General features: G+C 46.5%; 1 protein-coding gene across 1 annotated transcript; it reads right to left on the bottom strand.

The window, feature by feature from the left end:
• Window positions 1–440: 440 nt before the first annotated feature.
• Window positions 441–4,393, bottom strand: scrt1a (scratch family zinc finger 1a). The gene is made up of 2 exons (XM_048228984.1): window positions 3,616–4,393; window positions 441–2,566 (listed from the first exon to the last, which is right to left on the bottom strand). Exons 1-2 carry the CDS (start codon window positions 3,728–3,730, stop codon window positions 1,842–1,844), a joined length of 840 nt encoding a protein of 279 aa, XP_048084941.1. The 5' UTR covers window positions 3,731–4,393; the 3' UTR covers window positions 441–1,841.
• Window positions 4,394–15,000: the final 10,607 nt, after the last annotated feature.

The following is a 15,000-nucleotide window of genomic DNA, read 5'->3' on the forward strand; positions in this document are numbered from 1 at the left end:
TTTTTCGCTGTGGGGACAAAATACATTCAACCGTAACCACTGACGTCAATTACCTAATTACTTTTCGGAGCTTTGTGAAATTGGACCTCCCTGCTTGAGCTCTCCTACCTTGTTACAAGGACCATGCAGCTTGCTGTGTATGGACAGAATAACTTAACGATAGGAAATGGTAGCAGCTTACACGAAGGAAAAAAACTGCATTTCAATGCAGTGTCCAAACTCTTATGTATGCATTATTTGCCGTCAACGTTGCAGCTCAAGTAAGCAACAGTTGGACGTCCTGCGTCATAGATTCTGCGTACGTCAACATGCCCTTGCTCCTTGCTCTGCAAGACAGTTACCACTGCATGTAGCATAGCCCGGAGATACAACACTGTTTAACTGCAAGTAGCCTGTTTATATACCAAACTTCCTTAAACAGATGGACAACAAAGCGACAGTTGCTTGTTCATTCTTTATTATGAAGTGAGACAAAAATGCCCGGTGTCATTGTGCTTTACATTGTTCAAATACTGGGCAAAAGTCCCAGGGAAGAGAGCTCCTGAAATAAGGATATTTGACTTTGTACAGGTTGTAGAAATAATTGATTCCAAAGGATTATGTACAAGGCGTCTTGCAATAAACGGTAGGTTCCATTTGTTCGAAATACAAAAAGGAAACAGAAGTTAAACTAACACAAGGCCCTTCTACCTGAATCTCTAAATTTTTGTGCTACTATTTTCTTCAAAAAAGTTGGAAATGTTCACAAACAAGTGCTTTTTTTTAGGATAAATCCGAAGGACTATCGCGTAGCTGTGATACGGCCACCTCTCCGTGACGAGCAGGCTGACCCCCGGTGCAGTGCAAGTTCTCTTGGAAGTGACCTTTCAACTTTATCCACTCGGAAAAAATGGCGATGGGTCGCGCCGATGTTGTGCAGATGTGGAGCGGTGTTCAGAATGGCTTGGAACTGTTCGATCAGCACCACAAGCCTAAGTTCTAAAACTACGTTACATGAGAGGCAGGCAGTGCATAACCATTTACAAAAGGACCCTTACCCCTCCCCCCTCCCCAATCGATGTTTCCTCTAATACTACACTGGCATGTCCCTGATATTGGATGTCTGTACGACTACTAATAGTACTGGATAAAATCGTGATTAAAAATGTTATAGTTATTACTCATTTATCTTTAAAAATACCATGCATTATTGCTCTATAGTTCTTTATGAGACTCCCGAGAAATATTGCCGACGGATGCTATCTAGATTTTGGCAAAAATCCAAAGCTTCATAAATTGGCATAGATTTCATCAGTATTGTTTTTTGCATGCAACAGATTTATAAAGTGGCAAATAAAAATAAGATATTTCAGAAAGTGGCAAATGCTTTGGCATATTAATGACGAAGGCTTGGCAAAACAATTAAAAAAATAAAGTGCAAATAAAGATTTGACACAGTTTGAAGTAATAAATAAACAACAAACAAACAAACAAATAAATTGCCTACATAAATAAGTGAATGAATAAATAGTTTTACCTCAACGCTGAATACTTTTGTGGCCACTGGCAGCAGTACAATATTATCCAATACTTAGAAAAGGTTTGACCTTTGAAAGAAATACAGACATTTTCAATGTCCTCTGTTTTGGCAAAACACATGATATTTCGGTTCTAAATGGGTGAACAGCGGGGAAGAAGATAATATATTCAGAAAAGAAAAGTTAAGGTACATGCGATTAATCCACAATTTCCGTAATTTTGCTGTTGCAGGAAAATGGAGTAAAACTGTGCTGTCATCGGGTTTCCAGGGGCACTCTAAGTTTAAGTGGGAAGTTTTAAGTGTTCTTCCTTCAACATGTAAGTCAGTCTTCGAGAGGACTCAAAGGCGAAAAGGATCCCTTGAAGCACGCCGATTCGTAGTGCTTGTTCAGGTAGGACTTTAGAGCAAAGGTCTTGTTGCATCTTTTGCACTTGTAGTGCTTGAAGGCCGAGTGTGTCTGCATGTGAGCGCGGAGGTTGGAGCGGTCGGCGAACGCCTTTCCGCAGTGTGCGCACCCGAAGGGCTTCTCGCCAGTGTGCGACCGCATGTGTCCCTGCAGTAGCCAAGGTCTGCTGAAGGCCTTTCCGCATATGTCGCACTTGTGCTTGAGGTCGTGGGTCAGCAGATGCATGGCCATGGCCGGCATCGAGACGTACACCTTCCCACAGGTGGGGCACTTCTTGGCAAGCTTACTGTCTATGCTCCGGTGCGTCTGCTTGTGTCTGCTCAGGTTGGAGGAAGTGGCGTAGGTCTTCCCGCACTCGTTGCACGTGTGGCGCTGCAGGGTCCGGGGGCTGGCTATGGCTTTCCTTCTCGACCGGCCATCCGTGATGAAGAAGGCATCCACCGAGTAGCCCTCACTGACCGCGTTGTCCCCGTTGATGTATCCGGAGGAGATCTCTGATTGCGGGCTGTCGGGCTGGTCCGAGTCCGGCACTCCATAATCCCCGTGTATGCCTTCGTAGATGGGGCTGGGTGAGGGTACTTTGATGCCATTGTCACTCTCGCCATCATACACAGAAGGGGTCATGTAGTCACTGATGTACCCTGGCGTTCAAAAGAGCAACAGTTTAATTGAATTGTTTGCGGTCACAGAGGGAAATTGAGAGACGTACACAAACACACACACACACACACACACACACACACACAATGTAAGCAGATGCAACAGTCTATTCCTGACAGTTTTTGTACTGCCTCGGAGCTCCGGTTAAGGAGCCTATTATACCAGTAATTTACAGTACCAGGCAGTGGTGGGTTGAAAGACATTGACTTCTTGTGAAGGTCTTTTTCTACATCACTCCCACGGAAAATCAATAGCTCTCCATTTCAATTAGTGTAGTAACCCATTTAAGGACAAAGGCGCGCGAGGTTGGGGGGGTGGGGGGAGGTTACATCGCTTCAGTTATAATTGCGTTTGCCGTTCTGACAAAGATCTCTCAGAAATAGGTCGATCTGTAAATGCATACGTACGGCCGTAAAACCCACACGACTTCACTGCGACGAGATAAAGACGTGCATGAATATTCTATAATTTCACTTCCGGACAGAATGCCTGGTTATGCAAGTATATGGAGAGCATACTGTATGTTATATAGAGCGTAAATAATGAGTTGATACATGATGAAGCGTTCCTTTAATAGACATTTGTATTTGTGCTTGCATGTGTATGTGTGTGTGTGTAGAGCCTATGTGTGTGTGCACGCGTGTTTAATTCCATGACACAGTGCTCTAGAAAAAAAAAAAAAAGGTACGGTGTAATAACATCGTAACTCTTTGTGCGCACATAGCTCACATAACTCACACTCGTGCATGGACGCGAGCAACAGACAGTGCCGTGAAAGAACACGTTTGGCCCTACGTGTTGAGTCTCCTCGTAGCCAGTGCTGAAAATCCCTACCCCAAAAATGTGCCGACTCGACAGAAACGAGTGACGTGTGACTGCGTCGGACACAATGTGACCGCAGGTCAACGGAGCTAACCTGTACACTATTTACACTCAAGCTGATTAAGCAATGTCCACTATTCGTGTTAACATTCAAACACATTTTAAACATAGGAAAGGGTCATTATTAAAGTGCAGACTGGTCGCTTACCTTTCTCGTGAAACCGGAGACTAAGGTCGGCCCTTGATCTGCCATAGGAGCTTTCGAGATCAGCGGATGAGAAATCATCGAGCTTAACCTTTTTGACCAGGAAAGACCTTGGCATGTTTCTACGTTGAAGAAAATACTCGTCCGCTGTTCAGGTCGTTCAGTCCTCATGCAACGGTGAGGCAAGTCTGGTTTTGTCTTTTCTTTAAAGATATAGTTCTCCCTTCTTCTTCTGCGATGGAATTGTTCCACTTCGGTTTTGCCGAGATTCAGATGCCAGCACAGGGCGAAGGCAGACCCTCGCTCGCCTTCTCGTTGAGCTCGTGCTGGTGTTGTGCGACGCCGCGGTCCTCTGGACAGAAATGCAACTTCAGCACTGGATAGTTCCCTTTCGGGGGCGCGCGCATGCATACAGCACTGGACAGCTCCCCCGCAGCGAACAATCCGATTTTCGTCTCTCCCTGCTCTAAACTCAGCGATCAAAAGCCCAGCACTGAGCTCTGATATCTGACTTAACGAGAGTACAGCGGAAAGCCGTTGCTATCCCTAGCAACAATTCCAACTTGTACACACACAGTTCGAAGAAAAAGTGGTCTATCAGTCCCGTATCCTCTTTCACTCTGTCTTCCGCTGTCTCTCTCTCGATGCCTCTCGATCTCACTCTCTCTCTCTCCGTCTGCCTTGCTGTGTGAAGGCGTTGGGCTTTCTGAAGTCTGTTGATCAGCTGTTGGGATTTATATGCTGCGATCAGGTGGGAGATGGAGATGGAAGTGCTTAATTTAATCCATAAAAAAATCTCCTGGGACCAACATTGAACTAGAATGATTCATTAATGATGTGTGTCGTCACCGCTCACGCTGTTTTCCACGCCTCCCCTGCACATATTAGCCCGCATTTGGAGATTATAAATGCTTGAAATCTATTTCACTGATGTAGGCTATACCAGCATTATCATTTCCTTGAAGTTTATGTTTCATTTTACACATTTATTTTCTTTCAATTTTAGTTTTGAACGCATTGTTTTGAAGTCATCAGAAGTTTGTTTCTACCTAGAGAGGAAACAATGAAACATAATTGAAATTTACTATAATGGGAACAAACTTTTCATTTTCCTCATAGCAATGGAATTACAAACAGAACATTAATGTGCATTGTTTAGTTCTTTACATCAGAACTAGGAACATGTTTATGAACATTCCCCCTTGCCTCTCTGAGCGTCTATTCAATATCTCCCCGCCCGCACGTCTCTTTTACAGAAGAGCTGAGACATCAACCATACAATCAAATTCTGGCTGTGGCCCCAGGCTTAAAGGTCACTCTTTTACATCACAGTCTATAAACCAATGGTTTTCTTCTCATGCAAATCGCAAGAACTGGGTACCAGAAGGTCCGTTTCCTCAATGATTCCTCCAGGAGCCATATGTGCGCAATTAACAGAGATCCAGGAGCAATAGTTGCCTCGGTTGTTTGACACCGTGTTCTCATTGTTCGTTCTTACAGCGGGACGTCTTTGAGTATGGACGTCCTACATTCAAACACATGCACCACATCCTGGATGTAAAGAATGGTGTGAGCTGCCATTAGATTCATTAGGCTTCAATTGGCATGCACAAATCACCACCTGGGACGTCAGCATAAAAAACAAATTTAATATATTTCCACAAAGCGACAATGGCACAGCCAGAATTCCCTGTGAAACACAAATTACAGAGCCACAAGATTTCATTTAAAAATTATTATATTCACAGCATATCGGGAGGAGAGGAAATAAAGCGTTATTCCTTTGGGCACCGTATTTTGTGGATCATTTTAACAAGGCTGTACATTCTTGCTACATCTTATGGCTTGGAGTGTAAAACACTGTTGCTCTGCAGATGACATTCTGAAGCGTACCCTGCGGACAGAAGCACGGCGACCTGACGTGTTTATTAAAAGAGGGGCGCGAGAGCAGGTCCATCCGCCGGAGCGCGAAACATTCTCGGGAAAGTGCTGAGTTCAGCTGAAAAGCAGGAAAATATAGAAGCCCGTCTCATTTGCATAATAATAGACTGTGATCTGCAGCAACACTATAACGTCTTGTCGGATTTCAAATCAAAAGAAAGTCATTGACATTTCATTCCCACGTACCGAGTTTTCAATGAGATATATTTAAATCAACGTTTTTGTCATCCCCATGTGTAAACAAGATTCTAAAGGAACCATTTCCAAAGGACAAGGGGAAGGTCAAAGTGGCCGTGTCGACTTCTTTGTAAATGAATAGATATGCTTGGATGCGTCCAGAGGCGATAGGAATCGGCCTTGTTTATATGAATCAAGGTAAGGGGAGAAGATGCCATAGAATTTGCACTTAAAGGTTTACTCTGATGTTTTCTGAACATGGTTTCGAAAAAGCTCCCTCGTGCCTAACAGCCAATCAAATTAAACCTGTCCCTTCCGTGTTCCAGGTGTTGATTTGCTGGGATTGTTTACGGCTCGGTCTGAGTCACTGTGCTTGTTTGGCACTTACAGGGTCAGAATTGTGTCGGAACACAGCTAAAGGACCGTGAGCTGCAATTGACTGAATTTGACAAAAATATATAGTTTTAAGAATGGCAGACTAGTCTGTTAAAATAAGCACAACAAACTGTCATCAGGCCACTGGAATGGCATTGGTTTATGCACGCTTCAGAAGTGGTTTATGATACTACTGCAACAGGACGTTTATAGAACTTAAACAGCACAGAATAAAAATATGTAACATAATATTTTTAAAAATTCAAAAGGGAACTTTGCTTTATATTTTTCATTACTTGAATAAAAGAAAAGGTCATATAAAAAATACAGTGACCTCGCTCAGACAATGCACAGCGATGCCATAAACATTTACATCAAAGTGACACCATTCATCTCTTGTGGGTAGGGTATGGCAGACACATGCACAGACACACACACACACACACATATACAGACACACACACACACACACACACACACACACACACACACACACACACACACACCTACACACACACACACACACACACACACACACACACACACACACATATGCAACACACACACAGAGCAACACACTTGCACACACATAGCACAAACACATACTGTACACACACACACACACACACACACACACACACACACACGCAAACAGAGCACACACAGCACAGCGCATTAGGCAGCTCTGCCCTTGCTCTGTCTCCTGACACCGAGCTGCTGCCCATGCCTGATGTCTGACTGCATGCAGCTGCCATGCCTATGCAGTGACAGGCAGGCAGGCAGGCGGCCGCTCACTCCCATCCAGGCTCCACAGCTGCCATCTCCCCCTGCCCGCCGCCCCAGCTCCAGGTGGGGAACAGGACCATATGCCCAAGTGGGCCATGGAGACCCTTCATTGCTCCTGCCCGACACAGCTAAGGATGGGAGATGGGACGCCATGTGTGTGTATAGCGCTAGGGCAAAGAACTATAGTGGTCTCTTGAAAATACTGAAAAAAAAATAAAATAAATAGTTCCTCGGACCTTTAGCCACAGAAAAGTTTGTCATGTGGACAAAGGTTTTTCAGATGAATCATTAATTGTCAATGATCCTGACGCTGTTAAAGTTGAGAGAGTTTCTTAACTCAAGTTTCATCTCATCAACTGTCATGGTGCATGTTTGAACTAAAAACTCATGCTAGCGAGCATAAATATTTTTTAGTCATTTTGGGAAAATGAACAGGGTTGCATTGACACTGAGAAAAGTGAAAAGAAAGCACATCATCTCTGGTAATTCAGAGGAATGCAAGGCAGACACTGTCTGCATTGGCCCATTAGGGTGTTATTTTGCCCGTTCACTTTGGCTCTGAAAGGGTTACGTTTAAAAACTAAGGAGAAATCCCAAGGACTGGATTCATTGCAGATAATTGGGCTTAGAGAGTGCTTACCCAGTGAAGAAAAAAGGGAAATATAACAAATCCTCTTATCTTTGTAATGAAGAGTTGAACCAGATGAAACAGTGTACTTCAGGGGATATGTTTACAAAGCAACAATGTTTCCCACTTGATGCCAATAAAGAACTTTCTTCAGAAAATAAAAGACGTGTGAGCATACACACACACATACATACACACACACACACACACACACACACACACACACACACACACACACACACAAAACCGAAATAAACATGATCACATAGCCGAGTGTTTTAGTAATGAGGAGAAGTTTGGGGGAGAAAGTGCCAAGTCATTGAAAAGCATCAGCAGGGCCAGTCGCCATTTTTCCAGGCGTAACCTGATTATGCGGAAGCAAAAGCGGGATGCATTGGCTCTCCCGCTGCACGGCTTGAACCATGACACTCGCGGATGAAAAAAAAAGTAATTCAGACAATAAAAAAAAGAGTCAGCCATCTCTCCTTCCTTAGGCACTGTGCATATTCAGGCTTGCGTCATTGATTTTAAGGCCCCACACACATTCCCCAAGAATACACTCCATCATGCAGACATATTGTTTGGGTACAGCAATGCAGACCAAGAAGCTTTGTCAGCTCAATCGTGCCGTAAAGGGATCAAGGGGTATCATCAAATATGATAAAGGGCGGCGAATTGTCTTTTGTCCTGAAGTGGCACTATACTTTTTAGCGGCGTTTTTTTGCTGAAGCCTGCCGTTTCAGGTCCACAGCACCTTGGGGGCACGTATGCAGATATAGAGGGGTGTGCTGAGAAAGGAGGGATTAAGTGGGACTGAGATGACCTCAGGAGATAAACAAATCAAGGCCCGTTAGCTAAAGAAAAGGGAAAAAACCTGGCCATGCTTCTTTTTTCCTGAAGTCTGGAGTCAGCCCTGGAAAAAGCCCTGCTGGCTAGTTATGTGACAGCGACATCATCATGAGCTGCACTCCTCTCACCACACACACGCACACACGCACACACACACGCACACACTCACACACACACACACCCTCCCAAACCTCACAAGGCCACTTTAATAAGGAACGAATCTGCAGTTTGAAAATTGGCTCACAACTACTGGGAAATAAGACGTCAGGAGGCTTTATGTATAGCCATCAACCGTATAGGTGAAGTCCTCTCACTCCACTTAATGCATAGGAAGACATGTATTCCTATGTGTTCTCATACTCCTCCTAAAGGAGAGTCGTTTTTTCTCCTCTTCCTCATCCTCTTCCTCTTCTTGCTCGGCTGCCAGTGGCGCTCTGGTTGCTCTGCCTCCTGTCAGAGCCGGGCCCTGGGTTGTTCATGCCTCATTATCAGGCTGCCTGCACAGCTGGGTGCGAGTGCGCGCGCGGCACTTAGGGGTTCTCTTTTTAAAATGCGCACGCTCGCTCGCTCGGTCGTCAGAGCTGCAGCCCCATCTAAGAAAGGTGACGCATGCATAAAAAGGGCTATGTGGGGAAAGATTTTGTCTTCTTTTTTTTTATTGTGAGCCATTTTCCACATTTACAATATGTAAAACTATTCGTGTGCTTCATATCTACCTCTGAGTTGTTCATGTTCAGTGATATAACAGTGTAAATTCACAACAGTGGAAAAAGGCGCAAGACAGGTTTCTGTCTCAAAGCTGCACTCACTCGCACAAGTATGTGTTGCACAGTGGTGTAATTAGGCGATAAGGACCCTGGTATAGCCTATAGGCTCACCGCATAAATGGCAATTTGGGGCTCTCCCAGACCTGAGGGGGTTTCAGGCAGGCCTCTCTCCTCATCCACCGCTTCAGTGCCCCCGGATGGGCTTGGGGGAGAGATGGTGGGCTTTCCTGCTGGGGCCCCCTCTGACCCTTGACCTCTTGACCCCGCCTTCCCATGCTTGAGTGGTCATTAGAGGCGGGGGCGGACAGGCGGCTCGGTGGGGGCACTCCCCGTACCCCCTCCCCAGCACCACCCCCCGATACCCCCCGAATACACTCCCCCCCAGTACCACCTCCGCCCAGTCCGCTTTGTTCCACACACACCCCCCGACAACAAACCCATGCATACGGGGGCGCGCACACACACACACACACACACACACACACACACACACACACACACACACACACACAGGCACGCATATGGGGCTTCTCTTGAGAAAATCACCTATCAGTCTAATCTGCAGGGGTCTGGAGGCTGTGGCGACATTAATCTTATTTGTCATAACCAGTCTCGGGGGAGGCCGCCTCACCAGCTCCTAACCCTCCACCTCTGATTGGAGGGGTGAAGGCTGGGGAGGTGGGGGTGTTCCCCAGGACCCCCCTACCATATCTCACCACTGCAGTCGCTGAAGCTAATCACATGTGAAAGTTCGAGGGGGCCAAAATGGGGACAAAGGCGGCATTATGCAGATTCTTGTTTGGTTTTCATTTTCTCCCCATCTCTCTGTCTTTTTGTTGTTGTTGCTGTTGGCCCTCTCAATTGACTGCCGTCTGTCTGGAGATCAGGCGAACACCCCTAATATAAATATGTCGACAAGAATCAGTTCGCTCATTCATTCAAGGCTCATCCCTGACAGTGTTCAGCGAGCAGACAGACGCCATCTTTCTTTTGGAGGTTTTTCCTTGTTCTTGCCATCTAAAACAAAGCTATTCGCAGAGAGACGGAATTGTACAGATGACAAACCTTTTCCAAAGACTATTCCCTGATGCCTTTTACTTGGGAGAAGGATGTGAAAACTGAGATAATTAGGTCCAAACAAAACAACAACATCAACAACAAAGGCAGACAGGTAGCCAGGTATTTACACACACACAACACACACACACACACACACACACACACACACACACACAAACACACACACACACACACACACACACACACACACACACACACACACACACACACACACACACACTCACACACACACAGATAAGACTCAGTGCGTAGGCATTGTTAGACAGGAACATGGGTCAATTCCAAGGCCCATTGCTAATCTCTTTCTTATCCAGCCTTTAATTAGAACAATAACAACCTGAATGCACGCGTGTTCCGACAACACCGCGAGTCCAATCCGGACAGAGCTACTACACTGGCCAGGTGTCACGAGATAGACAGAAAGGGAGCCAGAAAGAGATGTATAAACATCCAGGCCAATGGCTTTTAATGAACAGCACATAAAGAGATTAGAAGAAAGGGAAGGCCAACTGGTAAATTGGGGGTACACATGTGGAGCGAGGAACTCTAACCTGTTTTACATAGAGCCTATGGGCAGGGGAATTGGGCAGATTTGCATTTTTATTGCGGCGGGGGTGGCGGTGGGCGAGAGGGAGCGGGCAAGAAGGAGAGGTAGAAGAGCAGGAGGAGAAAAAAAGAAAAACAGCCCCCACCCCACCAGCCGCCCACCCCCCGATTCCCTGGCTGCCCTCCCCCCCTCCACACACACACACACACACACACACACACACACACTGCCCTTCCCTAATGCCTCTTCACTGTGTCACCTGCCTTGCAGGCACCAGTGATGGAGATAGGCTGCCTGTTTGGCTGCTGGTCAATGGCGCTGCTGTGTGTTTGTGTGTGTGTGTGTGTGTGTGTCTGTGTGTGTCTGTGTGTGTTTGTGCATCAGTCAGTCTGTCCATCTGTGGATGTGTGTGTGTGTGTGGAACCATGTGTATCTGTGCATGTTTGGTCTCCCATCGATCGTTTGTTTGTTTGCTTGTTCGTAGGTTTGTTTGTGTTTGTGTTTGTGAATCTGAGCCCAGGCAGGCAGTATATGTATAGTGTATGAGTTTGCCTATGGCCAGCCGCCGAGTTATCGGAACACATGAGGTGTGCCTCGTCATAGATCAAAGCAGAGCAACATCTGGTGCTCGCAGCATATACTATGTGTGCATGCATGCCAGCTTATGGGAGAAACCTTAGCTATGAATATGTTTTGGGAACGCTGCTGATGCGTTTGAGGAAATATGGAGGTGGGAGTGTGATGCAAATTTCAGTGGACGGGAAAACAGGGGTGCAGAGAATCAATCAAAGCTCAGGCAAGGTGGTGATCTCATTCAGATGCGCGACAGCCTTTGGCTTTGTCTGTGTGCCCCCTGTCCTGTGCACATAGTCACACACATACACACACACACACACACACACACACACACACACACACACACACACACACACACACACACACACACACACAGAGAGAGAGAGAAAGCTCAGAAAGCTCACACATATGCACACACTCAAACTGACATACACACAGCCACCGACACACTCACTCAGACATGCACACAGATGCTCTTACATACAGACACAGAGGCAAACATGGACACAGAGAGAGAGAGAGAGAGAGAGAGAGAGAGAGAGAGAGAGAGAGAGAGAGAAAGAGAGGGAGATGGGGAGAGAACTGTGGCATCAGATGAAAACCTGTCAACTCTAGCAACTTGTGCTATTGTCCACATTTCCAGGGTCCAACAGGCCAGCACTAAAGGAGAAAGAGAGAGAGAGAGAAATAAAGAGTGAGAGGTGAAGATAGAAACCAGGAGAATAGAGACTAAGAGAAATCCTAGACTTTGAATTCACATGCTGTCTGAAGTTCCTAACATTAAACTCTACTTTAAATTTACTGTTTGACTGATTCACTTTGACAATGCACAGTCACGGTCATAAAGCTGACTGAATTGCCAGCAAGAGTAAGCGAAGAGAGAAAGAGTGACAGAGAGAGAGAGAGAAAGAGTGAGAGAGAGAGAGAGAGAAAGAGTGAGAGAGAGAGAGAAAGAAAGAGTGAGAGAGAGAGAGAAAGAGTGAGAGAGACAGTGTAAGAGAGAGAGTGAGTGGGAGCTGCAAGATATGACTGAATCAGTGAAATAAGCCAGCGAGACGGACAGACTGACTGGAAAAGACACAGTGAGACACAAAGAGCAAGAAACAGCACGACACAGAGAGGAATGAGAAGAGACGCGGCATAACAAGAGACACGAGAGAGGGAGGGAGAGAGAGAAACAGGGAGAGAGATAGAGACAAGAGAGAAAGAGAGAGACAGAGGGGGGAGAGAGACAGAGACAGGGAGAGAGAGAGATAGAGAGAGAGAAAGAGAGGACTAGAGAGAGGGAGAAAAATGAGAGAGAGGGCGCCAGCCGTATCACATTCTCCACTGCTGGGCTCGTTTCAATTAGTCAGCTCTTCCTCTCCAGCATCCTACTGCATCTCTTACCACCTGAGGATGTCACTGTGTGGAGCTGCATTAGAACGGGGCCCACTTTCTACCAATCAGACCGCGCCGCTGTTCGCCCACTACTTTGTCTGTTTCACTATTCTTTTGGTCTTTCCTCGTCTGTCTGTAGCTTTTTGGTCTGTTGTTTTCAGGACTCTTCTTTGTTCTGTAATCAAAGTGTGGGGGAGAGAGAGCGAGTGTGTGTGTGTGTGTGTGTGTGTGTGTGTGTGTGTGGTGACTGTTGAGTTCAGCCTCAGTGCAAGCAAGCTGGAGCAGGTAGTCACACAAGCAGCGGTGTGTCTTTCAGCCCCCCCTACTCCACCGCCCACCCCCCCTCTCTCTTTCTCTCTCCCCTCCCTCCTTTGCTCATCTCTACTCTGTAGTCTACAGAGGTTTGTATGGGGAGTGCAATCTCATTATCCCCTAAATGGGAGATGCCGAGTCTATCAGTGTCAACAGACAGACATCAGATATAGAGGAATGGGGGCGTTTGTGGTCCTCCACGCTGATAACCTCTCTCTCTCTCTCTCCATCTCTCACTCCCCATCCGCCCCCTCTCTCTCTCTCCATCTTTCTCTCTGAAGAATTGGGAGTGCGAGCTTGATGGCTTATCGGCACAGGGCCTGTACCTCCATGTTGCTCTTATTAAGGCCGGGGAGTGCATTAAGGCTAACAAGGGATCACATTATGTGACATGAAGCTGTGCCCGGGCCACAGTTATGGGCTATCATTAATCAAGCTTGATGTATGTACCTAATATCATACACCCTCCCACACGTGGCAAACTACTGAAATACAGTATCACTTCTGCCTCTATTATCTTATTACTCATCTCTCTCTCTCTCTCTCTCTCTCTCTCTCTCTCTCTCTCTTCTCTTTCTCTCTTGCTATCTCTCTCTCTCTGTCTGTCTCCTCCCTGCTGTGTTGCAGCACTGTGTTTAGGCTGCTGGTGAAGTGGTTGACTCATTCGTCCTTGTGTGTGTCTATGTGAGAGAGAAAGAGAGAGAGAGAGAGCCAGATAAAGACAGAGACAGAGAGTGAGAGGGGGGCTGTGAGAAACAGAGAGGAAGAAAAAGAGAGAAAGAGAGAGAGAGAAAGAGAAGGAGATATAAAAAGAAGCAAACAGGGAGAGGTTCTGTCTGCTCTCGTGTGACAAAAAGACAGCCAGTGAAAAAGATGTGAGAGAGAGGGAACGAAAGAACGAAAGAAAGAAAGAAAGAAAAAGACGGATTGTGCATCTGTGCAATTGTGTCAAACGTCATCTTTCAAATACAGCCTGGCCGTACGTACAGTTAAATAGTTTCATCTAAGGAATAAACAACCAACAGTGGGCCAGAAAGCCTCCCAACATCTCTGTTTGTGTTTGTGAGTCGGAGTTGGAGAGGCTGCCTGGTGTCTGAGCGGGCGACCATGGCACAGGGACTAAGCCAGAGAGATGGCAGCCAGCGCAATGTACTCTGTACTGTATTGTCTTTCTGCTGAACAGCAGGAGATTTGGGGACTGCTGTGTGTGTGTCGTGTGTGTGTGTGTGTGTGTGTGTGTGTGTGTGTGTGTGTGTGTGTGTGTGTGTGTGTGTTTGTGTGTGTTTGTGTGTGTGTGTGTGTTTGTGTGTGTATGTGTTTATTAGAGAGACAGAAATACACAGGAAGGGAAAAGGAGAAAGTACATATGTGTGTGTGTGTGTGTGTGTGTGTGTGTGTGTGTGTGTGTGTGTGTTTGTGTGTGTGTGTGCATGCATGTGGGTGAGTAAGCTAGTGAGGGAGAGTGTTTGTGTGTATGTGTCTGTTGGAGTGTGTGTGTGTGTGTGTGTGTTTGAGTGTGTTGGGAGTGAGTTGGGGAGGGGGAGGCTCCGCGTATTGTGTTGTGCCGTATCACATGGCTCTCCCTGTGGAGGTGCACAGCGTGCGTTAATCAGTGATTTGGATGCGGAGTGAACAGGCCCGCAGCGCTGGGGAGTCCACCGCTAATGTTAGTGTTAGCTGCTGCTGATGCCGCCACGCAGAAAGAGAGAGAGAGAGAGAGAGAGAGAGAGGGAGAGAGAGGGAAAGAGAGAAAAGAGGGAGAGAGAAAGAGGGAGAGAGGGAGAGAGATAGAGATAAAGAGGGAGCGTGGAGGAGTGTTAGGAACAGCAGCACGGTGCAGAGGCTCCCTGGATCTGTGTTTCCAGGGCTGCCCATGAGGAGCTCGCAGCCTCTGTTTGGGAGCTGCCTCTGAGGCCTACCGCCTTTCTGGAGCTGCATCTGAGGCTTGTGCCTAGCGCCTGCTGCTGTGG

Source organism: Alosa alosa, chromosome 20 (assembly GCF_017589495.1).
Source record: "Alosa alosa isolate M-15738 ecotype Scorff River chromosome 20, AALO_Geno_1.1, whole genome shotgun sequence".
Taxonomy (NCBI): Eukaryota; Metazoa; Chordata; class Actinopteri; order Clupeiformes; family Clupeidae; genus Alosa; species Alosa alosa.